Here is a 27087-nt window from a genome sequence, read left to right as displayed (position 1 = left end):
TTTACACTGTAGACATAATGCAGGATTGGTTTTCATAAATGTGTGTGGAACCTCATCCTTCCTAACATTATTCAAAGCTGAATAAATAAAATAAAAAATGCACATTACATTGTGGGTTTCTGTCAGGGGAGACTTTGTCCTTGCATTTAAGTTTTCTTGCAGCTGCATAAAAAATACATGTGCACAAAATCTGTATTTTTGAAAAATGTTTCCATTGGCCCAACAGGTTAGTCCAGATGTGCTTTTTTTTCTGTCTCCACTGAGACATAATCAACACGTCCCAACAACAAATGAGTTTGTCCTGAGACACCCTCATAAATGTTAAAACAGTGCTGACTGTTGCACTGCTAGATGTGAATTTGTAAGAACAAATGGCTTATGAATCATTAATGAATGGCATAATTTATTTATTTCATAGTTCACTATTTGCTGATGTGTTACACAAATGACTATTAATTCTCAGGAAGTGATACACAGACAAAATATCACTTTGTTTTTTGATTTATCAACCAACCCTTCTCATACTCTCATGGTTACTTTCTCTTGATAAGAGATGCGTGGATGAGTCCGAGGAAAAACACCCTTGACAGTGTTTGGAAACATGTCTACCAAGTTCAGTAATGCCAATGACGAGTTAATACAATTATTTTAAATTCTTCTGAGTGTATTGTTTGCTCTGAAATTATATTATTATCATAGATACAAGATTAAAACCTACGGTAATCGGTTATTCCATAAAAATCCCAAACACATGGAAGAAGCTGCACTCCAGTACAAGGATGTCCTCCTTTTCTCTGTTTCACATCAACGTCAATGAAATCCCTGACAAAATAAGCCGCTTGAAGACTCCACTTGAGGCTGCAGCAACTTGTAATAACTAGGTATCTACTAAGGTATTTATAACTGCGACTATTTAAGCGCAGAGGAACATGTAATTAAACACATGATGGCAGAAACATGCAACATGCAGTGCTGAGCAGTGCCATCAAGCTGTGGGACAAAAACTCACCCAGGCAGGTAATTCAAGTCCCACGCATGCTTTTGATATTTTTATGAACAGATGTAAGATGACAGCAACAAGCTAAATAAATGCGAGTGAGATTAGTTTGCTCTCCTGGTTTATTTCCAAAGGCTTGAAGTATCTCAAGATGCATGCATGGGCTTCATTTTCACCTGCCTGTGTTTAGATTGTGTTCACCTGTGGGCTCTGTTCTCCAGCTGATTCCAGCTTATCTCAGGCTAACAGTGTTAGCGCTGACCACGCTGATGGTGTGAGTGATTACAACCATTTTTTTTCCTCCTGCAATTAGCAATTACTGGAGCTCTCCTCCAAGATGTTGAGGGGGTTGAAGAAGTGGTTTGGGATGGATTAAAGCTGACGTCAATGGCAAATGCAAATTTGCTTCTCCAAGCTTTATGTTAAAGCTCTGAATTGGGAGCTTAGCTGGGGAATTTTGTCCACATGCTCTAACCCATTCTTGTCAGTGCTGGAAGGATTGCGTGGTCTCACTGATGGGTTGGACGACCAGCTCCCTCAGCTTTGAAGCTGATAAACCTTTTAAAACCATGACAAATATTCTCCTGCAATTTTGCCAGAGGAAAGGCAAAGAAATGAAATAGGTAGCAGGCGCAGGAATATGAAAATTTGCTCCATGCACCTCAAACTCCTCGCCACACAGCTAAGTTTTTCTTTAAATGGCTGAGGCGCTTACCCGTGCACAGCTTTGAGCTTATTGTCTCTCCTGGAGCCGTCTCCCAGATTTTAAAGCGCATTAACCTAACGGTCTTGCATCAATATGGCAGCCGCTAATAGCCAATAATGTCACAGCACGGAGACATGTGGCATGTTGTGGAACGGTGATCAGGCGGCATTTAACTGCACAACCTCCATGTCAGTGGCGGACATGGCTGCATGGCACAAGTTAGGCGGCAAGGGTGACACATCCAGTCAGTTTCCATAGTGATGTGGTTGAATGGAGAGGATTAGCAGGGGCAGTGTGGTGAGAAAGGATTGCAGGCTTCTGTCAAAGCTTGCATTTAAAGAGCTCCATGTCTTGGCTCCCTCCTATTTGGTGATGCTGATGATGGACCCTTCGTCTCCCTTCACTCCCCACACTTTTCCCTGACGCAGACATGTTTTATGTGCACTGAAACGGCTGCTTCCTTCTCAGTGGTGGTTTCTCAGGTGTGCAATATTTGATGAGCCAGTTGTTCGGGGTAACGTGACCTCAGAGCAAACCTGGCTACCGAATCTAAAGCAAAAACCTTCTGAATTAACGTGTTGGTTCTGATTTATAGTCAAATAAAGTGTGAAATATATTCCATAGAAGTGTTGCATGATACACAACTTTCCTGCAGTCCAACTTTCCACCATAACACACAGTTTTCTCAGTGCACACTTAAAGCATCTACATTTATCACATGGATCAGTTTACCTTTAAAGCTGCAGAATGTGAAGTGGAACGTGAAATTATTGCCGGTTCATAGACACTAATTTAAAAAAATGTAATCCTCATCACTGTGGCTGCCCATTAACACATGTAATAAATCAAGTAGCAAAGTTGCAAAGAGGACAAGTTTTTACCAAGCAGAGAATTATGGGAGCTGAAAATGCAACTCTTAATTACAGAAAGAGCAGTATAACAAGAAGGCAATTAAATTCTGGAGTGTACTTCTAGTTATTATCCATCGCTGTACCTTTGATACACCGAGAGTCACTTTGCTAAAGCATTTTATTAGCACACACCGAGGTGGAGATTCAAAAATGATGCAGCTCATCTCAAATATCTGTGATCTCAAGTAGACAGATGTATGGAACAATTTATTTTTTGTCATTTGAGAGACGCCAGTCAGTATTCCTTTGGAAATACCAGACACCAGCAATCAATCACATCTAAGGACAAGCTCTGAATCCACACTTATCTAGTGTCATCACTCAAAGCACCTCAGCTGGGTTTTTTAATATGATGTCTATAAAAAATAAAAAAAGTAATTTATTCTAGATAAGAAAATATAAAAAGAAAGTACACCAGACAAAAGGGTTGCAGTAGCAGTGCTCAGGTTCAGTGCCAGTGCCGAGGTTGACCGCGGTGAAAATGGGCTTTCTGCGCAGGAATTCAAAGGCTTTCAACATACGATTGAAGTGATGTTCAGTTTATTGAAAAGTTGTCCACTTTTCTTTATCATTGGACTCATAGTTATCTACTTGTGTCCAAACCCAACTGAACATATCATAGTGCCACCAGACTGTGTGTCATTACTTCTTTTACACCGAGTGATTTGGGGAGGGAAGGCATCTGGCTGGATGTATACAGTAAATATGCAGTATACATGTGGATACAGCATAAAAACTGATGTGAGACTTTACTGTTTGAGGTAAATTTGTAAAAACGGGAGAATCTAAACAAATCTCAAGCAACAACAAAATCATAAATTTGTATCCAAGTATGATCTCAGCTGAGAGGTTAGGCAACAAGATAAATAGCCACTTATTTCCAAAAGTGATGGCATACTTTTTAAAATTTAAATGGCAGACACAATAAGATTCACCTCACTGTACACCACATGAATTTCTAACAAATCAGCCATTTCAAATGTGTATTAAATGGCCACTGGCAAAACGTGACGTTAATTTACATTTCAGCAATTCTGTTATTAACGTGTGGTTATGTTTAGGCACAAAAACCACTTATGGCTATGGTTTAGGAAAGGATAATGTTTTGGCCTAAAACACCTATATTTGGTGGCACAATATCAGCTGGAAACACAGTGATTGGTACTAAAAAACACTTGCGTTTTGGGGGACAGACACCATTACACCACTTAGATATAATGCTAAAAACACCCATGTCTGGTTGCACAAGTGCCACTGGAAACTAAGAAACAACTTGCTAAAAAAAGCACCCACGTCTGGGGGCAGAAATACCGCTGGAAACACCTCTAAGTGTCATTAAAAAAACATGCATGTTTGGCCGCACAAATGCTGCTGGAAACACCTCTATTTGTCGCCAAAAGCACCCATGTTTGGGAGCCCAACTGCCATTGGAAATGCACTGACAACTTTTGGAGGCACAAACACTGCTGGAAATGCTTTGATGTCACCAAAAATCACCCACGCTTGGGGCCACAAATGCCACTGGAAATGCAACAATGACTTACTAAAACACAACCACATTTGGGTGCAGCAAAGACGCTGGAAAAAGCTGAAAAACACCTATCTTTGGGGGCACGAACATCACTAGAAACACCTTAATGTGTCACAAAAAACACATTTGGATGTGTTGCATTTTATGTGTTGCTAAAAATATACCCACATTTGGGGGCACAAATGCTGCTGGAGACATCTCAGTGTGTTGCCAAAAAGTACCCACGTTTGGGGGCACACATGCTGCTGAAAATACATCAAGGACTTAGAAAAAAACACCTATGGTGGGGGAACAAATGCTGCTGCAAACACCTCCATGTGTTGCTAAAAAATACACCCACATTTAGGAGCACAAATGCTGCTGGAAACACCTAAATATGTCACCTAAAAGCACCCACATTTGGAGGCAGCATTGCCGCTGGAAACGCCTCAATGTGTTGCTAAATATACACCCATATTTCCCACATTTTGGGGGCACAAACACTGCTGGGTGTGTCGCCAAACAAAAAAAAAGAAAAAAATTCTGTGTTGCAGTTGCTATATATTGATTATTGATGTTGTCTTAAATTAACAATTATTTTAATCAAATAGTTATTATGAACATATTATGAGATATATTATATGGGTGAATTTACCTGTAAATGATGAAAACTTTGGTGCCACACATTTTGTGTGGTACCATATCTACTACGTCTCTATACATACTGCATTCATTTCTAATATATGTGATTTCTTTTTATTTGAAGGTTGTTTTAGACAGTAAATATTGAATAAAAGGTCTGTATCAGTCATATTTCAACTTAATATCTGTGTTCAGTGTAAAAAAAAAAGACATTTGTGTGTGTGTTGTGTTTGCTCACATACAAACATAATAAATCTAGAGTATTAGTGTGTGACAATGCTGAGTCTGAACACACATTATTTTCTAACAGGACAGCGTTGCAGAATGTAATTGTATTAAATTGTTTGCTCATTTTGAGAATCAATCACAGCAGATTATCTCAGTAAATGAGTTTGTCGGCGATGGAGCCAGTGTGTCCAATCTGCCACTTAAACTTTTTTTTTATATTGATAATATTGTTTATAACAGTCGTTTCAGCTGCTGTTGCTCGAATACAAGCAGATGCATGGTTCCAGGATAATTCATTTCAAAGGCTCTCCTAATCTCTGACATGCGTTTGTATGTCGGCGTGTATTTCTGTGCCTGTGCCTAGATGTGCTTTTTAACCCTCAGAAGCCTAATCTGCACCATTAATGGACTTTTTGTAGAAGTTAATTAACCATTTTCAATGATAGCAGCACAGCAGTCCCAGTAGAGAGCCATATAAGGAGGGAGAGACGGAGACCGATTATGCTGTTGCCTAGCAACACATGTACAAAATTTGAAGCGATTTAGTGCCCCCATACTGGTTATCATGGAGGTCATATGTTTACTAAATCCACACCGTGTGCTGGCTGTCACACAGGGCTGTCAACAGATCGGCACGAGTACCTGTCCCCGTCCTGACGTGTCGATGCCAAACATGTAAAACCTGCAACTAGGCTGAATGTCTCTTGAATCATGGCTGTCTAATGCCATGGATTTGTGGAAACGGCATTTTCTTTTGAATGACTGGCAAATGCTACATCAGAATCCCAATGGAGGAGAAAAAAAGGAAAAACAGCTAGTCTTTTGCAGCCGTGGGATTTAACTTCTTTGCATAGTTGATCCCTTCAGGAAGGTAAAATCAGAAAGAAAGAAAGAAAGGAAAAAACCCCAAGGAGAGAGACAGAGCATGCTCCACAAATTTGGTAGATGATTCACTCACTATTCCTGAAATATCATTGGCCAGCCCACCTCACTGATTCCTGCATCCCACAATACTTCACTACGCATGTAAATAATATCTGGCAAAAGCTGTTTGTTATCAAAAAAAAAAAGAAAAAAAAAAGAAAGAAAACTGTCCTCTCAGCTTGTTTTGCTTGTTTGTAAATTGTGTGTGTGTGTGTGTGTGTGTGTGTGTGTGTGTGTGTGAGGGAGAGAGAGTGAAAGAGAAAAGGAGGCATACAAAGAGACAGAGAGAGAGACGTAGGGAGGGAGGAAGAGAGAGGCGAGACAGAGCTGCTGAGGCACTCACTTCACAGCAATTTAGGTCATGCTAAACAAATACTATACTAAAGAAGCACAGACAAATAGGAGCCGCTAGCCTTGAAGTGATTCCAGAATCTATGGAGGCTATCAAAAGAAGCTGTACACATGCAGGGACCATCTCAGGTGTCTCTGCATAGCACGTGCAGGTGTGAGGTAAATTTCATCAATCATCCCCGGGAGGGCAGGCCAAATTACATTTAGAAATACTGAGTGAGCGGTTATTCAGTTATGCATTACTTCCCCTGGTGAAAAAAAGCAATACATGTATGCCAATCCCTCTATCATCAACACACAAGTGGTACAGCACAGCGGTATTGTACTCCACACTCACAAGTCAGGGAAAATGTACAGCAGCAATCACGGTTAGAGGCTGATGAAAACAAAGAGCAGACAGCAACAGAGGAGAGGCTGCACATCCAGGCTCCTGACAGTGTAACTCTTTGTGGGATTACCTAATAAGACATATTTATATTTTAAATACCCTGTTGAAGGCTGCCTCGCTGTCAAAACAAGAGGTCTGTAAATATTTAGTGTTGATTCTTTGTGAATTGTATTGTGCAGTTTTTATGTTGCAGCTTTTCAGCAAAAGGAGAAGAGGCAATATTTACCTCTGCTATCACACATGTATTATATAATTTACCTTATCTGTATGCTCTGTATGCACAAATGGTGACTGTATGGTGAGATGTAAGAATCATCATCCTCACTGTAGATTGTCAGCACTCACTCACCAGATTGCATGTTTACAATAAAAAAAATAAAATGGGATGTGTACACAATTCCAGCAGAAGGAGAAAAACAAGTCTGCGACAATATGAATAAAATATGTGAATTGCTTATGATTAGCATACTAATGACTAATCATCATGCTAATCAGTTCATTTTGTGGCCTCAAATTGCAGACTGGTGGTGTTGAGAAATATGAAAATGCATTCTGGAAAGTGAAGTGGGAGATGCTCAGAGGATCGCACAGAGATTATACCGGGCAGTTAAAGCGACGATTTCAAGGTGGGTTATTAAAAGAAAAGAAAAAAAAGTGGAGACGTCATGGGAGAAAATGGAGGGCAGATTCGTGGAGTGGCCTGTCACACTGCTGGAGGAGGGCTTTTTTAAATTTTTTATTTGACATAAAATTACCATCCTTGTGTGTTTCTGATTTTTTTCTTGAGCTTATATCTAAAACCAAATTAAAAAACATTTAACTGGAGTCATATAATATCTTTCATAATATTTTTATCTTTGATTTAATTTTATTTTGATGATTTTTATTAAACGAACCAATGAACTGGGCATTAAATTCTATATTTAGGTCAGTTATTTTTAATTTAATTTAATTTCTCAATTGATAATAATACATTATTTGAATACATAGGTGCACATTTTGGGGGGGATGCAGGGGACATGGCCCTTTTAATATTTAGAACATGTGCATTTGTCCCCCCCCAAATAAATACATAAAGGTAGCAACTTTGATTTTGACAGAATTAAAGACATCTGCACCATAAATTGGTGCAGAAAAGGCACAAATTGGTGCATAAAAATTGCCCGAATACAGGAAAGTAAGTGCTTAATTTTAATTTATTTTCCTTTGTTTAACCTTCATTTAACCAGGTAGTCCCATTGAGATTGAATTTCTCTTTTACAAGAGAGACTTGGTCAAGGTAGCAGCCATTTAAAGCACATTAAAATGCAACAAATGCAACGTATAATACAAAAATCCACAATAAAACAACACCTAAGAAACACAAGCACATGTCTCTGTCACCAAATTCTCTATGATGCCCTTAAATTCATCAATGGATGTGATTGTTTCTAATTTTAGATGCTCGAAATTCCCCCCTGATTTCATCTGTGTCCCCCCAATGTTGAAAAGACAACTACGCCCCTGCTTGAAGAAAAATTTGGTGTATATAGTCACATTTTTAATACAATAATGGCAACAATTGTGCATAAAAGCCTAAATAAATGACAAAAGACCGACATGGATTTTTCAGTGTTAAGTGCTGCACCTTGGCTGCCTCCTTCTGCAAAACCTTCCCCAACATTAAGATAATTTTACAGCCAATGGGCCAGTAAAGAGTGGCAGCACCACGACTCAATCTCAGTCACATACTCTAAAAGCCATTACAAGAAAGGACAAGTAATCCCAGCCTAATGGAGCACATACAGCAGCATTCACAAGGAGCCAAATAGAAGCTTCCGACTGAAATTAACAGGGAGGGGGGTGCTGTTGCTGCTGCTGGTGAAAAGGGCAGTGAGCTGCATCCAACCAAAGCTGCGGGGTTAGGAGGTCAGCTGGCTGCCGCGCACATGTCACCAGCCTATTTGGACATGCCTGCGTGCTCCATCAGCAGGTGTATAAATATGTGTCATGTTTCACACCCCGTGTCCGCAGGGACGGCAAACCCAGATGGGATTTTAAATGCTGCATTTCATGTGGTATCGTTTAGTAGGTTAGTTCACCCCTCATTGGTTTGCCATCTGGTGCCCTCTCAGCCTGTGATGGGAACATTCGCACTGGAGTCTGAATGCTCCTGATCTCGCTGCCAGAGCGTTTCCAGAAGTTTGCACCACAGTCAGTGTGCACTCCCTCGACCTCGGCTCAGTCTGGGACTTCAAATAAAAAAAAGAAAAGAAGAAGAAGTGCGTCTACGTGTTGAGATTTTAAGCAGGAGACTGAGTAACGGCGCACGTGGAGTTTGAAAACAAAAGCCTTCAAATGTAGAAAAGCAGTGACATCACAGCTCACGCGAGAAAAACAGCTGATCTGATGGAAAAAACTTAAAAGCAAATCAAACAAGTGGGCCTGTCTATGTGTGCATGCTGTGGATGACTTACCGGTGCGCGTCAAATCCACGAACTGCTCCTTAAAGACATGTTTACTTCTTGTATTTCACTTTCCGGATGGTTTCTATAGACAAAAAAAGAAGAGGGGAATAAAAATCCGCGGCTGGATCCACTCCTCTGTGGCCATTTCCCTCCTTTCTTTAACCATTTCTTTCTTTACCTTTGTTCATTTGTCTTTGTTTTAAATAATGATCTCACAGTCCTCATATCATCCCCTCATTTGTGGCAGACGTCGGGCTTTGGACGATTACAGGCTGAGTTAGACAACCAGCCAATGTTCCCTCCCTTTATTGACGGGCTCCCTTTATCACAATTTGCCAGATTTGCAGACAGCCGCTGACTGGCCTCACCTTCCACACAGACGCGGTTGGGACCTGATCATGCTGCTTATATTACCCTCCATATGTTTCCATTTTGCACCTCGACCATACATTTCATTACTGGAGGGGAGGGGGTGCTCTTTTTGGTTGGAGGGGGGGCATGGGTGTAGAGATAATTGCATTTTAAACAGCTGAATCCTAAAAGTGTTTAGGGAGAAACCACCTGGGATAAAGTGTTTTTAAAAAGCCCCAAAAGTGGCCAATATTTATTTGAAATTATCTTTATTGTCAGCCAGTTTGCATGCTCTGCAAAACTTGCCCATTTATAGAAGATAATGGCAAAGAAAATAAGAATATTTCATTGTTTGTGTTTATTAAAATGAGAGGAAAGAGTGGACGGATTTGATATATATGTATATAAAAATAAACACGCTGCAAGTGCGCTGTCAGTGCAGCCTATAGATGAGGATGAGGAGGAGGAGGAAGGAGGGGGGGCGACTTTGAGATGACATTGAGGCTGTGTAGATGGGAGTTGAGTCTCTGGTTGTTGATGTTAGACAGTCGCACAAGGCGAAGCGGCTGCTGCCCGTGTTGATTCAGCCTCCTCCTCCACCACCACCACCACCTCCTCCTCCTCCTCTTCCTCCTCCTGGTCTTCAGCACTGCTCCCCGCTGGACAGCTCCTGCTTGGACACCTCTAACGCTGCATGGTCCCTTTAAGTCTTTTAATGGAAGTAAAATCTATTTATGTTGCAAGAAATATTGGGAGTTTACAACTTCACCCACAGGAGGAATCTACGGATACCTCGTTTCGAGATCTGTGGCAGCAGGCAGCGTATCCTCGGCGGCACAGAGCACAGATTCATTGTGAGTAAACTGGCTGCTGAATTCTCGCGTCTGTCTGCGTGTGTTTGAGCCCCCGTGCAAACTGGTTAGTGCATGATTCTTTGTTTTTTCTTTGCCTTTGCAGCGATAGTGAGTGCGATTAAATTGTGAATGAGACTGTCAGTGTGTGTTGCTGGGGTCAATGTAACGACTGCATGATGAGCTCTGCACCTACACGCCACAGCCAATTAAATGCAGAATTGATTGCTGTTTGCTCGTCTATTGGATGGTGCAGAAATGTGGAGACGCATTCTCGTGCGTTTAATAACATGTTTGGTTCTCAATTAATCGGGTAGAATGGGGTGGCTATTCGTGCAGCCGGATGCGTAAACCTTTTACGCATTGGACATCCCTTTGTCTCCACTATGCGTTTTGTGTTCCAGTTTGTTTGAGACCTCTCTGTATCCCCGCTGCTTGCAAATCCGTATGTGGAGAACTGTTTGGAGAATCTGCAGGTGGTAATTGGTGGACTCCACTTCATTATGCTTAATTATCATAGGCTATTTGCTATTGCCACGGTGCGTCTTGCCGCTTCGAGTGCATGTTTTGGATCTTGTAATTTGTCTTAAAGTTTTCTGTTTTTCCACCCGTTGATGTCAGTGATGGCAATTTCCGTTTTCTTTTTTTGGCTGATTAAATTGCAGACTTTGTTTAGGCTATCATGTGTGTGCTGATCTGGTTTTGGCTGCTGGTAATTTACGCGCAATCTGTCGTCTGTGTTTTTAGTTATGGGAGCAAGTCCAGCATGACTTTGCCATCGATGGGGTTTTTTTGGTGTTTGCTGAGTCTGATATGAATGAAATTTTTGTCAGGGAGCCAAATGTTCACGAGATGCTTTAGAGTGCGTTTTTAGCTGCGTTAAGAGTGTATATTTAGATTGTATTCATGTTGTTGTATTGTGCCGAGGAGTAAATGTGTGCAAAAAAAAAGATGTGTTTGCTTTACAAGGAATCAGCGCCTCCTGAAAAACCGACCAAAATCCTCTATTCACGATTCCAGGTTAACGGCGACTGACGAGCCGTGTGTGCACAGGCTTCATCTCCAGACATTTGGTCCAAAGGTTAGGTCTAAAAACCGCGAAGCTGCTGTCTACGTGGACTGGTGCTGAAGCCTCCCGTCCGACTGCCAGGACCTCTGCCAAATCCAGAGACATGGCGACGAACGGCACCAAAACGGATGGACAAGTCACAGAACTGAACGAGGTGGCCACTAATAATGACAAGCCCAAGTCACTGGACGTGAAACCCGAAAAGCAGAAAAAGGAATTGCCTGATAGAGAGACATGGGGGGGCAAATTTGATTTTCTTCTGTCGTGTGTGGGTTATGCAATTGGACTGGGAAACGTATGGAGATTTCCCTATCTCTGTGGGAAAAACGGTGGAGGTAAACATGATTTTTTTTTTTCCCTCTCACAGCTAATTTTAAGCAAACTGCACGGCCCCATTCAGCTCCATGATGCACACATAGTCGAGCCTACCTAATTGGCCGTGTCGATTACATGCAAAAAATGAATATTATAAACACTTACAACCCTAATTAATTCACATTTGTGCTGTGGTGGTTTAACTAATGCGTCAGTGCTGTGCTTTTTTGTTAAATGCATAACTTAATCTACTTTTGTTTATCCAGGAGCCTTCTTGATTCCCTATTTTTTGACCCTCATATTTGCTGGGGTCCCCTTGTTTCTACTGGAATGCTCCCTTGGTCAATACACCTCAATTGGAGGGCTTGGTGTGTGGAAACTGGCTCCTATGTTTAAAGGTATACTTCACTCAAACTAAATATATCTGGACATTATTTTCTCGGTACCAGGCCTGTTAAATACAAAAAAAAAAAATGGTATTTGGTGCTTTATACTGAGGATTTATGGAGGCCACATGCACACACCCAATGATAGTTTTACTACACTGCTTAATTCATTTCTTTATGATAGGTGTGGGCCTTGCAGCAGCTGTCCTGTCCTTCTGGCTTAACATTTACTACATTGTAATCATTTCTTGGGCCATTTACTACCTGTACAACTCCTTCACCACTGTAAGTATCACGCAGCGTGCTCATGTGATTCATAAAAAGCCAACGTAGGGTCAAGGTTGTTGTATTAGGAGCTGTGATGCCTGCAAGAAATTTTCAAATCCATAAATGTGTCAAAGCAGCTGGGAAAAAAACTGTAATTTTTGTTTTACAGGATCTTCCATGGAGCTCATGTAACAATCCATGGAACACAGACAAATGTTATACAAACCACTCCATTCTGGATACCACTAATCTCACCAGTGCAGTGGTGGAGTTTTGGGAGTAAGATATTGACTGCTTTTCTCTTGCTTTTCTCAACAGCAGAGCTTTATCCTGCATGCATCCCCGAGATACATAAAAGACAGCCTCCTCTGCTGCATGCTTATTTCACTGTGTGTATAATAGTCTCATTGTTGCTCGCTCTGACTTATAGGCGCAACATGCATGAAATGACCGATGGCTTGGAAAAACCAGGCCAGCTTCGAGTGCCACTGGCAATAACACTGGCCATCGCCTGGGTCCTTGTGTACTTCTGTATCTGGAAAGGGGTTAGCTGGACAGGGAAGGTAAGACCAGATTTGGGTGTCCCAAGACCCTCTTGTGCTCTGCTGGTTCCCAATAAGCAGTATGTGACAGCCATGCAATATTAATCAGTCTAATATCACCTCATCAATCATTTAGGCTGCAGTCAGCATTGTCCAGATTGATTTTAAAGTAAGAGACATCAAACAGTCATGTTCACTAATCCTGCTCTGCCTCATCATGGCTCCTCTAAGTCCAATTCTCCTGACACGGTGTCTATACTGAGTGTGGATTCATGATAGGAGGAGCAACAAACAGCCATACGCTACAATCTGGTTTTGTCCTCTCCCTTCACTTGGAGCAGTTTCCCTCCCTTGTGGTGCCACATTTCGAAAGTCTAGTGCATCACGTGACCATGGCAAATAAAATTTGTTTTGGTCACAAAATACCCCCATCCCCCTGCACACTTTGCTCACAAATTGCTTGCACAGTAGTGTCATAAAATGCACAAGTGAAAGCTGCAGTGTGTTTTCTTTGCTGAATATTTGGTCTCTTTATGTTTTGCTTCTTTCTGTGTGGAAGAGAGAGACAGAAGGAAATAAATCTAGAAAATCTTAACAGCTTCCCATGAAAATATCTGAATAGTGGGTGAATTTAAATTTTACAATCTCTGTACGCATCATAAATTTGCTAAAGACTCAATGCTGATCCTGCTCTCTCTCACATTCGTAGGTGGTTTACTTCTCAGCTACATATCCCTACTTCATGCTGTTTATTCTCTTCATCCGTGGGGTGACTCTACCTGGAGCTAGCGATGGAATTATGTTCTATGTCACCCCTAACTTTGAAAAGCTCAAAGAATCGGAGGTAACGACACATCATCGTATGATTCATACCTATGTACTGCACGCCTGAGTGAGCACAGCTCGGCGTCACGTAGCTAAATGCTTGTGTTCCTTTGTCAGGTATGGCTGGATGCAGCTACCCAGATCTTTTTTTCCTACGGATTGGGATTGGGGTCACTTATAGCTCTGGGCAGCTATAACCCTTTCAATAACAATGTTTACAGGTAAGACTTGTGATGCTTCATGAGAAGAGATAATCTGTGAGAAAGAGACAGAGATTGCTGCTGGATTTTAAGTATCAGAGCAAATTGCACTGGCTGAAGATGGCAGTAATTAAATTGCTGCTATTTTACTATATTAGACGCCCCTAATAAAAACCTTATTCAAGGATACTTGGTAAGAGCCCTTAAAGGGTCTTATTAATGCGAGTTGCTGGCATGAATGTAATAACAATCCAAGGAGAAGGCTGTTTCTTGCTGTCGGTGTGCGTGCAAGAGGGAAAAAAAACAACTATGATTGCAAAGCCTGAGTGTTTTCTCCAGCAGCCCCATGGTTCTGGGTCACATAAACAATCAGTTACATAAAAATAGTTGCATTCATTTTGTGTCCTTGTTTCAAATGGATCCATCTCTCCACATCTAGAAACATTAGAATTCTTATTATTTGTCCCGAGCTCTTCAATGAAATCTGTTTATGTCTGCGGTAAACAATAAAAATGGTGTTTTTTTGCCAAACATCTGTATGATCAAAAGGAATTAATAGCAGCAATGCATTCTCACAGCTACTGTTTCTGATCTCAGGGAAAGCTTGATACAGAAAAACAAAAACAAGTCAACTTAAATCTTTGACAACAGGCCTATTTTATATTTCCTCTCCCCAGAGACTCTATCATTGTGTGCTGCATCAACTCATGTACCAGCATGTTTGCTGGCTTTGTAATCTTCTCTATTGTTGGCTTCATGGCACATGTGACAAAGAGACCCATTGCCGACGTAGCAGCTTCAGGTAACTACAGATTGTGTACATGTCTTCCTCTGTCTCTGCACAAAACAAAAGTGCACTGTCATTGATACTGACCGCAAAACGCCGCATTTGTCATCACTTTGTCGTGAATATGTGTGTTTGCGGTCATAACAGAGTCTGATGAGAGTAACCCTGATGAAATATGATTTTCCTTTTCACTATCCAGGTCCTGGCTTAGCTTTTCTGGCCTACCCGGAGGCTGTAACCCAGTTGCCAGTGTCTCCTCTTTGGGCCATTCTGTTCTTCTCCATGCTGCTCATGCTGGGGATAGACAGCCAGGTAAGGGGCTTGGAGATGATCTGCTCATGGGCTGACCTAAATATTTAAATGCAGGTACATATCATGCAGCTCACCCCTGCTCTCTGCATGATAAGCATGCAATTTGCCTCTCGTGGACAGATATAGCTGAGCTTTGACATCGGCTGTCAAGTCTTTTTAATGCAACTTTATCACCTCCATGTGCCCGCAGGTTTCCCTGTCTGTGTTTCTTCCTTTTGTGTATGATATTTGGGTTCAAATGAGGCCACGGAGACGAGAAAAAAAAATGTATGCATGCAGTTGGGTTTGACCACCAGCACTTCAAAAGTAAAAGACATAAATTAAATTAAATAGTCTTTGCATAACAGAGCTATTACCAAAATGGCCTCCAAGAAGTGGATGCTTGGTCATTCAGAAGATTGCGTTAGTGTTGCTGTCCCATGGTTTGGTGCACACTGCAACTCTTTGTCATTTGTCATCATCAGTCAGCCTAAGCACTAAAATAAAACTTGCTTGGTGAAGAATGCATTTTGCAAAATATTCTCAGACCTCTAGGTGCTACAGAAAGATAAATATACTGTATATATTTAAGAAGAACAACAGAGCATAAAAGCAGCAGCACATTCACACTCACTGCTGTTTCTCTGTCCTTCAGTTCTGCACTGTTGAAGGCTTCATCACCGCTCTGGTGGACGAGTTTCCCCGAGTTCTTAGGGGTAGACGAGAGATCTTCATCGCGGTTGTCTGTCTGGTGTCTTATGTGATCGGACTTTCAAACATCACACAGGTACAGCAGGGGCAGCTCTCTTGTACACTATTAATGGCATGGGATTCAATAAGTGAGTAACAGAATTGAAAGATGTAATTAAAAGATACAAGTGAAATCTACAGTCTGTGGTGGGCAGGAGGCAATTTAAATGTTGACTTGTTCTCTTAATGGCATCAAATACAGTACCAGAGTGTGTTATGCTGTTTTATAACACTATAACACATCCCATTTTTCTGCAACCAGGGTGGAATCTATGTGTTCAAACTGTTTGACTACTACTCTGCCAGTGGAATGTGTCTGCTGTTCTTGGTCTTCTTTGAATGCATCTCCATATCCTGGTGCTACGGTGTGTATCATCAGTGTTTCATGCAATATGGGAATAAAATTAGCTTTCAAATTTGCATATTTCTTTTACAATTTAACAAATCAAGTTAGTGAAATATCACATGTATGAAAAGTCGTGGTGAACATGAAGGTTAAAAAGCGTCACACCTATCCAGAGATTATTTGCGCAGCTTCAAACGCTGTTCAGCCTCAAGGTCATGAGCACTCATGTGTTCCACCTCACCGTCCTCATCATCATGCATGGCGGACCGGCTGCAAATTGAAATAAATTGGATATGAATATTTTGATCATAGATTCATTTGTCTCGCAGGTGTGAACAAGTTCTACGACAACATCCAGGAGATGATTGGCTACAAGCCCTGTGTGTGGTGGAAGCTGTGCTGGGTCGTGTTCACCCCTCTCATCGTCGGCGTGAGTACTCTGAACTAATACAACCGTACATCTAAAGTCATGACATGAAAAATGAAACAATAAATAAAGTCAATATTACCTGCCTGCAGCCATGTCAGGCTGAGACAGTGCTGCCTGCAGTCAGCAGTGTCAGGATGCATAAAGCGTCTCCTGTCTCCCACAGGGGGTGTTCTTGTTCAGCGCCATACAAATGGTTCCTCTCACAATGGGAGACTATGTGTTCCCAGGCTGGGGTCAGGGAGTGGGCTGGCTCATGGCGCTGTCCTCCATGGTTCTCATACCAGGGTACATGATCTATATGTATCTCGGACTCAAGGGCACTTACAAAGAGGTAAGCAATGAACTGTCTATTGGGTTTGTGAGGACATGACAGGTCTTGCTAGTTTGTGTTGCCAGATTTCTAGCTTATGATCTATTTTGTCTCTGTGAGCTAACAAACTAGTGTTGTTATGATACTGGAATTTCTAACTTTGATACAATACCTTGAAAAATATAAATATTTGATGCTATTTTTTGACACTATGAGGAAAAACAAACACTAAAGGTAGGGCTTTGTACTAGCAATAAATTGGCGATATGATACGTATCATGATACAGGGGTAACAATATATTGCGATATATCGTGATGCTGTAAGTAAGGTGATATATTGTGATAGTATAGTATAAATCCTGGGCGATCAACAGGAGGTCTGCGCAAAGTTTTAATTTAAGTTTTTTCTTCTTTCAAAAAGTAAAATCTGTCTGAAAAGAAACATTAATATGAATCCAACATATTATTAGCAAAGATAAATCGTCCAATTCCTTAAAAAAATTAACTTTATATGATGATAGGATACAATCATGTGAGCTAGCTAAAGCGAAATCACTGTGCGGCACTTAAAAATGACATTGACTTGAAGTAGTTAGCTAACATTTACGCACTACTGAAACAAATCAGCCAATTAGCTGTATTATTAATCCAAATGTAAGGACATTTTTGTGAGCTACAAAGGATTGTTTTGTAACTTTATGGGTAAGAGACATTGTCATACCATCTACCTCAGAAACCACCAGCTAAAGTGCAGATGGGAAAGCTAATGCACTTAGCGATGCTACAAGTGCTGCTGACTTTGCAACTACAGGCAAGCGCAATTGAGAGAAGACCCGAAAATATTCAGAGTGTTACTTTAAGTGCAACTCAGTTTTATACAACATACGTAATCGGGCTCCTTGCTCCATCTCTCTTTGTGCTAATGAGTCATTGGCCTGAAAAACATTGCATTATATGCAATAAGCATATGCATTAAGTAAAAAAGTTGAATTAGCATTTGTATTTATCACAGTCACTAACACACTAGCGATGTGTTGCTACGTTGGAGTGGAAGAGTCAAATGGCTGAAGGCAGATTACATCAGGATACTCAAGAGTATCTATATTTTCTTACACTCCGAACTGAAGGTATAACATTTTTATTAAATGATAAATATGAAAAGGCGATAACATTATGATGTCAACTTTTCTTGGTTATTAGCAACAGAATGACTGTAGTAAGCGTAAACAATAAGAGAGAGTGACAAAGTGCAGCTGGGTCCTGTGTATTGATAGTGTGGAAAATTATTAGTATTGAAACTGGGCATGGGATCACCAGATGCTCTTTTACACGATAATATCACGATACTTAAATCACGATACAAGAGTATTACGATTCTAAATGTTTTGAGAAATGTTGAATATAACAATAACATAGATTTTTTTTATTACCTTTTTTTACTGCCTTCTTTTATTACCTTTTTTCCCCCAAATTATGTCCCTAAAGGAAACCTTGGTCAACATCTGTTTTATCTATAACGTTTTGTGTCTGTTCATCTCACTTTAATAATTTTGTTGCAGCAAGATGTATCTAGTGGATTAAAAAAGCAATTCCTTTTTTATTCTAGTAGGTTACCACAAGTTAATTTTGTGTTTGCAATATAATTTATTTGATAATTAAAATCAATACTTGGCGTCCATGTATCGATACAATATTGCCATGTAAAATATCGCGCTACTTTGCTGTATCAATTTTTCCCCCACACCTAATTGAAAATGTTTCAAATGTTCAGAGTTAGTATGTATCTATAAATCAATACTTTTACAACATTATAACATACCCCTTTTCCTATGTAATTAATTTGTGTTGTGTTCCTCTTCCAGCGACTTCGGATAATGCTTCAGCCTCCTGCAGTTGTCAGGCGACCTCAGGAGAATGGACCTGAGCAGCAGGCGGAGACCAACACCGCCAACCTGTCCAGCCCTGCCAATCCATCCAACCCCGCTAGCCCTGCCAACCCAGCCCCCGCAAACCCTGCCAGCCCCACCAATCCAGCTCCTGTCAACTCAACCAGCCCCGTGACCCCCGCCAACCCTGCTCCTCCGCCAGCAAATCCAGCCACCGCCACTAGCCCGGTGAACCCGGCGACTAGTCCCACTACCACCATCACTACCACCACCACCACAGCCAGTCCGGCTAACCCCACCACTACAACTGTTAGCCCGACCAGCCCGCCGCCCATCCCAGCAAGCCCGACGGAGCCAGTTAACCCCCCAAACCCAACAAGCCCGACCTCTAACCTGACCAATGCAGAGGCCAACGTGTAGACAACAAAGAAACCCTCATGGAGCATGTAGACAAAAGAGAACATTACAAAGGACTTCCAAGATTTTAATTGATTCACCTACCTCCAGGGGCAATATGTGATCAAAACAGATTTTCAAACCATGTTTAATTTTTCTGCATTTGTAAAACCAAGCCAATGATGTCTTATTGTTGGTTTGCATTCTGAAAACAATATCAAAGACTGTTAGTGTTCACAAATACAACCATAAATCCGAGTTTAAAAAAATGTAAACATACTGTGTAATACTGTGAGAAAAGAAAAAAACATAGAGATATAGATTAGAGATTTGTTGAATATCTTCATGACTCAAGTAAATACCGTGTGAATATAGTAGATGAAGTAGTGAACAAAATTGACATCATTGAAGAGTGCAAAGGATGGCGTCAATTTTTATTGTGGATGTTTACTAAACCTCACACAGTTGTCTCTTTTCCAAACGTTGCACTCTGTGAGGTAAACTACCGGCCACAACGCGAGCGGGGAGCTCTGAGTAAGCACAATGCCAATAAGAAGTTCATGTTTAGGAGCTCTGGAGCAATCCAGTATGTGTCGCAAAAGATTTTGTGTGTGAGAGAGACTGTTATTTTTTCCTTCCTTTTTTTTCGGTAAAAATGAAAAACAAACACAAAAAAAAGGGAAAACTTTTATGTGATCGAAACATTTTTAGAATTATTTTTAGGATGTTTTATACTATATGTGTTGTGATGGAGGACCAAAATCAATAGGCAGACAAAAGCAAAAACTATGCCATTTAGTGTTCGGTTGGCAAAGCACAGGGTACAAAGAAGTACAATAAAGAGAAAAAAAAAAGCACAGGGTTAGAAAAGTGATTTTACAAACATCGACTATCCCTTAATGCTGACAGTCAATCCTGTTTACGTTTTGCATGCTTTCCTCAGGAACATCAGTGAATAATTTCTGAAATGTCTCCTGACAAACAAACAAAAAAAGAAAAAGAAAAAAAAGAAGATGAACAGAGACGGCCTTAAGCCAGAACACCAATTTCAACTAAGCCATAGTCTGTTTACACGACTGGGCAGAACTACAAAATACAACTTCATATGCTAGCACAAAAACCTGGACCAACTCTGTGTTTAAGTACAGTCATTATTTTTTCTTTATGTGTAACGATCAATCATAGTTTGATCAATATGTATTCAGCAATACATATGTAGATGTATAAGTGCAGGCCAGTAAGCAAGTGGTCTGTTTCTCATTTTGTTTATGTTGTCTTTGCTTTACTAGTGAAAAGCACAAAGCTTTAATTTCCCCAGACTTTTGCCATGGCGTGTTAGGACAATGTTAGTTTGCTTCTATGGCAGCTACTGTGAAAGGCATCTGGTTGAACAGAACATGTTTACTTTGAAAAGCAAAACAACTGAGCGAAAATGTGAAATGGCTACAGTTCATGTCCTGTGAATTTTGTATAAAGTTAACTCTACCACAGTTTTCTCTGGAACTTTGTTGTAAAACTGTACCGTGTAAAACATGTAACTGTGAATGTCTGTAATACATTGGAAGTTATTGTCTAAATGTTGAAAAAATGGAGTTGCTGTTTTCTGCAATAATATTTTGATCACAGAAGCTAAAGCACATATCTTACAGAAATATACGAGATGATGATGACAATGAAGATACTGACGACTATATTAAAAATAGAAACTATGTCTAGTAAAACAATATTGTTTTGTATATTTTTAACTGTCTCACTGCCTAATGTAAAACATAATATAAACATGATATGTATCTAAATGGTGTCACATGATAAAGCACGATTGTTATGTTATACAAACAGAAAAAGACTGAAAAAATAAAGAGTTATAGAAAATATAAATACAATACATGCCTGGCAATATGTCCCTCGTAGCATGTGTGTTTAAAGTAGCGGCCCCCGTGCTTTTCGACGCTGTTATCGGGAAATTAGGTCAACCCAACTATCCTATCAAAAGACATATGCTGCGCTGAATCCTCCTGCAGTAATTGGCTATTGTTCCTGCTCTTGTAGATAAACCCTGTTGTTGTCCGTAGAGTATTTCTAGTCAAGAGACACAGGAAAATGTGCAACCAATAAAATAACAGGCAGGGATTAGGTGGAAAAAAGTGTCGTATAGCTGGATTCATTTTTTGCTTAGTGAAAATGAGGCCAGGTGTTTCTTCTTTGGTTGTTTCGGGTGAGTATGACCCAGCTTAGCTGTATCACAGGGGCGAAAAGGAACTGAACATTACAGTAAAAGAGAAAGAATGAGAGAAAAGCGTCCGAGGCCTTTCCTTTTGGTTTATGGAGTGTCAGAAACACAAGCTGATAGAGAGGCCTCGGCAAGAAAAACATCACCACAGAACAGCTCTTGCCCCGGGGCCTGGCGTGCCCACCCGCCCCATCTCCCCAACCTCTTATGGCTCTGTGTGTATTTATGTGTGTGTGTGTGTGTGTGTGTGTGTGTGTGTGTTTGTGCCTGCATCTTCTCCCCCACCTCCTGCAGTTGCTGCTTCCATTAGCTTCCAGTGTGATAAAAGAGACGGCACCAGCTGACACCACCACAATGACTCGCCGTGGATAAAAGAATGAGATGTCCCCTTTGGTAGCTCGTGGCAAACTGTGTGTGTCTGTGTGGAGATGTGTGTGTGTGGGGGAGAGACGGGGGGGGGGTTATAGGGACAGAAAGCTATGTGTTTGAGTGGACTGGGGTTTGAATAATGCCTCTCGTGGCAGCTCATATAAACTAGCCCCTGATGGATGGCTTACTAGCCTCCTTTATTCCCAGTTGTGTAATTTAGCATCATTACCTATGAAAACCAGTCACCACCGAGACAACCCAAACTGATGTCGCACGTCCACAAGAGCCATTGATCATCATTTTCAGCAGGGGAGGACAGGAAGGAGGAAGCTCTTGATTAGTTGGGAGCAATCTAGCAGAACACAATTAGTCTTAGGTTATAGGGCTGGGAATTTTCAGCAGTTTCTGCAGTGATGGACTGAACTTTTTATTACCAAAATCTTTATGCAAAGAAAAACATTTTTTTTTTCTTCGGGGCTTTCCTTGGGTGTAAAGCATGTGCTTTTTGTTCCTCTACCAGAGAGGATGTGCAAATAGTTGACCTATTTCTGAGTGTCCCCCTAGATTTCTACAACGACAAATATTTGCTCACATCACAGTGTTACGCTGACATCTCTGACCCATCGACTGTGTGGCCTTATCTGGAAATTTGGCAACATCGCCACTTATCACAGTGACTTAATGTGTTGTGTCACCAAAAATGGTGCCTTCATTGTATTTAGATACTTAGATACTACTGCAATGACACAGAGCCCATAATACCCCATAATATGCAGACTGAGTCACAAACTTTGTTAGCTGTGATAGAGGAGACTATTGGCCATGTGTGGATAGGTCTGTCCATGGAGCCCTGTCAATATCTGGCAGTACATCAGTCCTTCTACAAGAGCTGACCCTCTACTGTTACGGAATCTGATGAGTCACAAATTTCGACACTGTCCTCAAATATATGACCACACAGGTCATTTGTACAAGCAGTAATTACAACCCATATTTGGGTTCATCCTTAGGCAGCAACCTTGAGTGGTAGTAGTTCTCGTAATGGGAGCAAAGAAGGAAGTCAGGCGACCTAGTTGAAGGCCCGGACACATCAAACTGACATCAAAGAACTAGTGACGACAAATGCCAACTTGTGTTGCCTCATGTCAACTGTGTTGAGTTGCACTTGAACAGCCACCAGCCAACTAGCACACACATTCTGCACCTATGTAACAGGAAATAACTCTCCACACCAGCAGGTGGCGGTAGTCTAAATTTGTTATTCAAAAAGGAAAACCAAAAAACCGACACTTCGGATTAAAGATGCTAGTTAGCCAGTTAGCACATTAACAACACAACCCCATGTAGAAAGAACAAATTATGTTTACCGTGCGGCAGCAAATATAACACAAACAATTATGAGCTGTTTCTGCTAAAGAGCTCAATGGCTAACACAAGTTATGTTACCAATTATAACAAGTTTGTTTTGATCTCTTGACTTTAGTTGTTTGCTTTTCTCACTTCCGTTTCTCTTCTCGTGCGCTGAGCTGAACTGCCAATCAGAGCGATGTCATTCTCAGACAGGCTCCGCTGTCTCCGATGCCAATTCAACATGTTGAATACCCCCCAAAAAAAGCCAACTAGTGCCAAACATACTACAAAAACTAGAGCGACGGACGCTCAGCAATGGCCTGACATTGACCAACGGCTCACTCTCAGCTTGGTGTGTTGGGGTCATAACGTTTCATCTGTCAATATTTGGTCAGTCCATCAGTTTTTCTCTCGAGCTGACCCTCTAACATCACAGAATCTGACGGGTCACAAATTCTGAGACTGTCCTCCAAAATACGACCACACAGCTTGTTTGTAGCCTCAAGCGGCAACTGTGACACATGTTGTATTTTTAGGTGGCGACCTCTAGTGGCCACAGTAACTATGACGGGAGCAAAGTCAGGCGACCTCATATAAAAAGCGACTATGTCCGTTTAGAGTGGGAGATAGATGAGGTGCACAAACTTTCATCCAGGAGTCCGGTGTTCATGCCTGTTTGAAACCAAATGTCAACATTGAGTTATTTTAACAAGGTAGCATAATGTATGATACAATACGATACGATACGGTATACTTTATCGTCCCCGTAAGGTAATTTGTCTTGGACTCAGGAGCTGCACAAGTATTGCTGCCTTACAATAATTGTTCAGAAGAAATAAAGCATATAACATAAAAACCTAAAAACACATACTACACAATATGTCGTAGTATGTCACATTACATTTCGTTATATAATAGCAAACGCACTTATTTTATCCAACCATGATCTATTTTCTAAATCCAACCACGTACTTTTGGTACAACGATGACCATTTCACAACGTTAACCACGTGTTTAAAACTGTGACCATTCACAGTCAAATACAAGCTATTCTGTCGTCCACCAGTATGGGCTCTAATTATGTAATGCTCCAGTGGGCTGTAATAGACGGTTGAAAAAAAAAAAGACCTATGCAGTCGTATGGGTTGGAGGACTTGTATTGAATTTCAGGGTAACACCGGTTCATATAACGACCCTGTAATGAAAATGGCGGCCAACTTGGTGCTGATGTCCGAACAACCTTCATTTTTACTCAATCAGTCTTACTGCTTTTGATTATTCTGTTTTCATTTTGTCAGCCCATATTCATCAGACAGTTTTTCGCCTTAATGAACAAATAAAATGGACTCCCTCCCAAAGTCTGAGGGTGTCACTTTCATTTCCTGTCTCATAATGTGGATGACATGAAGCTCATTGATTATTCTGTAACTATGATTAAGGGGTATATACATAAACTTGACCATAAACTGACACTGTGCATTAGATGAATATATGTATCACCACTGTGCACATTAATTGATATAAATTAGCATTAATTAATGTGACACTATTTTTTTTCATGCACAGTCTCTGGGCTTATCAGCTCCATTTTGTGACCAGATCTGAGCAAGGGGACATTGTTTGGTGTTTAGCATTTCTTGGCACTCTCTGTCACGAGCCTATTTTTAAAGTTAAAAAGTGCTCGCAGTGTGGCCGCAAGAGAGGACACTGAAGAAGCAAACTGGTGATCCATGATGCTTTTATGAAAGGATGACAGAACGCTACAGCTTATAAACTCACACAGGCTGCAATGATTAATCCTCATAGCCCACTTAGAGCAAAAAAACTAATTCTGCTGTGAAGATGAAAAGGCTGATAATTATGTTTATACTTTCTCTGTTTTTAACCCCAGTGCCAAAGGATTTTCTTAATCGTAACGCCCTATTGGGTTTATGTTGTTGTGGGTCACCGAACCTGCATATTTTTGATGTGGATTTTGTGTGATCATTTGTGACATTTTTCCTCTGATGCATTTAGTTTGCCCCAGACTCTCTGTCTGAGGTACACTCACCCGAGAATTCAAAGCAAATACATTAATGAATAACTAATCTTTGCAGATGCATGAATCTACATATCAATGTAATCAGAGGATGTTGTGTGCATGGCTATTTCCAGCAGAGGGGCTGAGAGGATGTCAAGCATGCAAAGCCTCTCTGCATATATGCTAATTGGGCTCCATTTTCCAATCTGAATATGAACCTTGCTGAAATGAACTTGTTTACCACCTCACTTTTAAGGTGTCACAAACTGCGCTGCTGCTGCTTTACATTTTTTCGCCGTGCAGCTGGGTGGGATCTGAGATTACCGGGTGCACTCTGGGACATGTGAAACTGTGGATTCCCGATGATTTTGCTGTGTGATAGTGTGCTCTCGTGACACAGCAAATATTGCGGTTATTTCAGGCAGCCGAGCTCGGAGGCAAGCGGAGCATACGATTTCTGTGCAGATGCAAATGTCAGATTCTGAAGCCTATGCCAAAGAGGTTACCCTGTCACAAATCATAAGGGCTTATCACATTCGCTTTAAGGAAATCTATGGGTTTGAATTAACAAAGCCCCCTCTTCTGGAAATTATACAGACCCTTCAATTTACATTACATTGCCCTTCCCCCATCTTGCCTCTTTTGGCAGCTCATAAACCTACAATACCATGTGAGAACCCTGTACCTGTCTAACCTGGTGTCTAATAAATATTTTACTGTTTGAATTTCTCCTTACAGACAATCCTACAGTTTTCCTGCATAATCCAAAAAAGGCATCGCAATTTCAATCAAGGAATATTGCAAAAAAGCAGCTGTGATTCAAATGAATCTCTTTGAGAGCGAATTTAAAGTCATAATAAAGAGGACAATTTTAGCTAATCAGGAGACCGTCCCCTGCTACTTTCAGTTTGCTGTAGCTCTTCTTGTCTTTTGTCACAGCTTATAACGTCTCCCCAATGTGCCAGAGGCTTATGGGGGAGTCATTGTAGATTACTGCCTGGGTCAAACACTGAATGCAAATCAGGCCGAGGAACAGGCGAAGTGACACACACACACACACACACACACACACACACACACACACACACACACACACACACACACAAAAACGAGTCAGGGTGCAGGAAATATCTAGAAAAGAAACAGCAATCGTTTTCCTATTCTATAATTTCAAGTGTGTCTTTGCGTGTGTGGCATTTATTTTAATATTAAAAAGAAAACAAAGAGCCAGTGTTTTCTAATATTAATTGACTATTTTCAGAGACGGCTAATTCACAGGACTGGATAGTTCATGCCAAACGTAAGCCATGAGGAGAAATTCCACATGGTGAGCAAGACATGTTATTCTGCCTGGATGTCACGCACAGTGGGTGCTCTGGATGATCTTGTGCCCTGATGTGAAGCTAGTGGGAGGAAGGGCTAGCTCTCCAGTGAAGCTCCTCTAATGGCTTCCTCCTGGATTCCCTGCCCAAAGGGTTTCAGGCCCTGTGCTCTACCCTGGGCCTCTTTAGGCTGTGGGACTTTGATAATAGCTGACAAATGAAAAACTCTGCCGACATCAAATGGAGTTATTTGTTTCCCCGCTCTTACACAGAAATGACAACAGAGGAAACGTACTCAGTGTTCCACTGAATTTCATTATTCTGCAGCTAATCTCCTGGAACTTAACCCACACTGACTGCCAATGCTGCACCTGTTTGTGTGTGTGTGTGTGTGTGTGTGTGTGTGTGTACAGTATGTGCAAATGCTGGCTTTTTGCACATGCATGTGATGTGTTTGTACACACAGTTTGCATGAATGGATGCATGCACACGTGTGTTCGTGTTTGTGTTCATGTGCACGTGGATTTATTGTATGTGAATGTGTACAAATACTCTGGTTGAGTGTAAAGACAAAACCAGGCAGCTGCTCCAGGCGCAGCTTTAGTAAAGACCTGCATTCTAAATAAATTCTGTCAGATTACGCCAGCACACACTTAACACTTCACTCCTCGGGATGCTGGCTGAGTCTCC

General features: G+C 41.0%; 1 protein-coding gene across 3 annotated transcripts; it reads left to right on the top strand.

The window, feature by feature from the left end:
- Positions 1-9989: 9989 nt before the first annotated feature.
- slc6a1a (solute carrier family 6 member 1a) lies at positions 9990-20989 on the top strand. Of its 3 annotated transcripts, none has more exons than XM_050064370.1 (15): positions 9990-10309; positions 11327-11710; positions 11957-12088; positions 12261-12361; positions 12513-12622; positions 12774-12906; positions 13595-13729; positions 13828-13931; positions 14588-14712; positions 14897-15009; positions 15644-15775; positions 16001-16103; positions 16414-16514; positions 16678-16845; positions 18687-20989. In XM_050064370.1, exons 2-15 carry the CDS (start codon positions 11479-11481, stop codon positions 19128-19130), a joined length of 2133 nt encoding a protein of 710 aa, XP_049920327.1. In that variant the 5' UTR covers positions 9990-10309; positions 11327-11478; the 3' UTR covers positions 19131-20989. The 3 variants fall into 3 exon arrangements, with proteins under 3 accessions (XP_049920327.1, XP_049920329.1, XP_049920328.1); XM_050064372.1 differs by having other exon boundaries at positions 9990-10373; XM_050064371.1 differs by lacking the exon at positions 9990-10309 and adding an exon at positions 10473-10782.
- Positions 20990-27087: the final 6098 nt, after the last annotated feature.

The sequence above is a fragment of the Epinephelus moara genome, chromosome 16 (genome assembly GCF_006386435.1).
Source record: "Epinephelus moara isolate mb chromosome 16, YSFRI_EMoa_1.0, whole genome shotgun sequence".
NCBI lineage: Eukaryota > Metazoa > Chordata > Actinopteri > Perciformes > Serranidae > Epinephelus > Epinephelus moara.
Note: the sequence above shows the minus strand (reverse complement) of the source record. Positions and strands in the feature narration are given on the sequence as shown.

Coding starts and splice junctions, on each gene's coding strand:
- slc6a1a (XM_050064370.1), top strand. CDS start 11,479: ATGGCGACGAACGGCACCAAAACGGATGGACAAGTCACAGAACTGAAC. Junction 12,362..12,512: donor TGTACAACTCCTTCACCACT/GTAAGTATCACG, acceptor TTTGTTTTACAG/GATCTTCCATGGAGCTCATG. Junction 16,104..16,413: donor CTCCATATCCTGGTGCTACG/GTGTGTATCATC, acceptor TTTGTCTCGCAG/GTGTGAACAAGTTCTACGAC.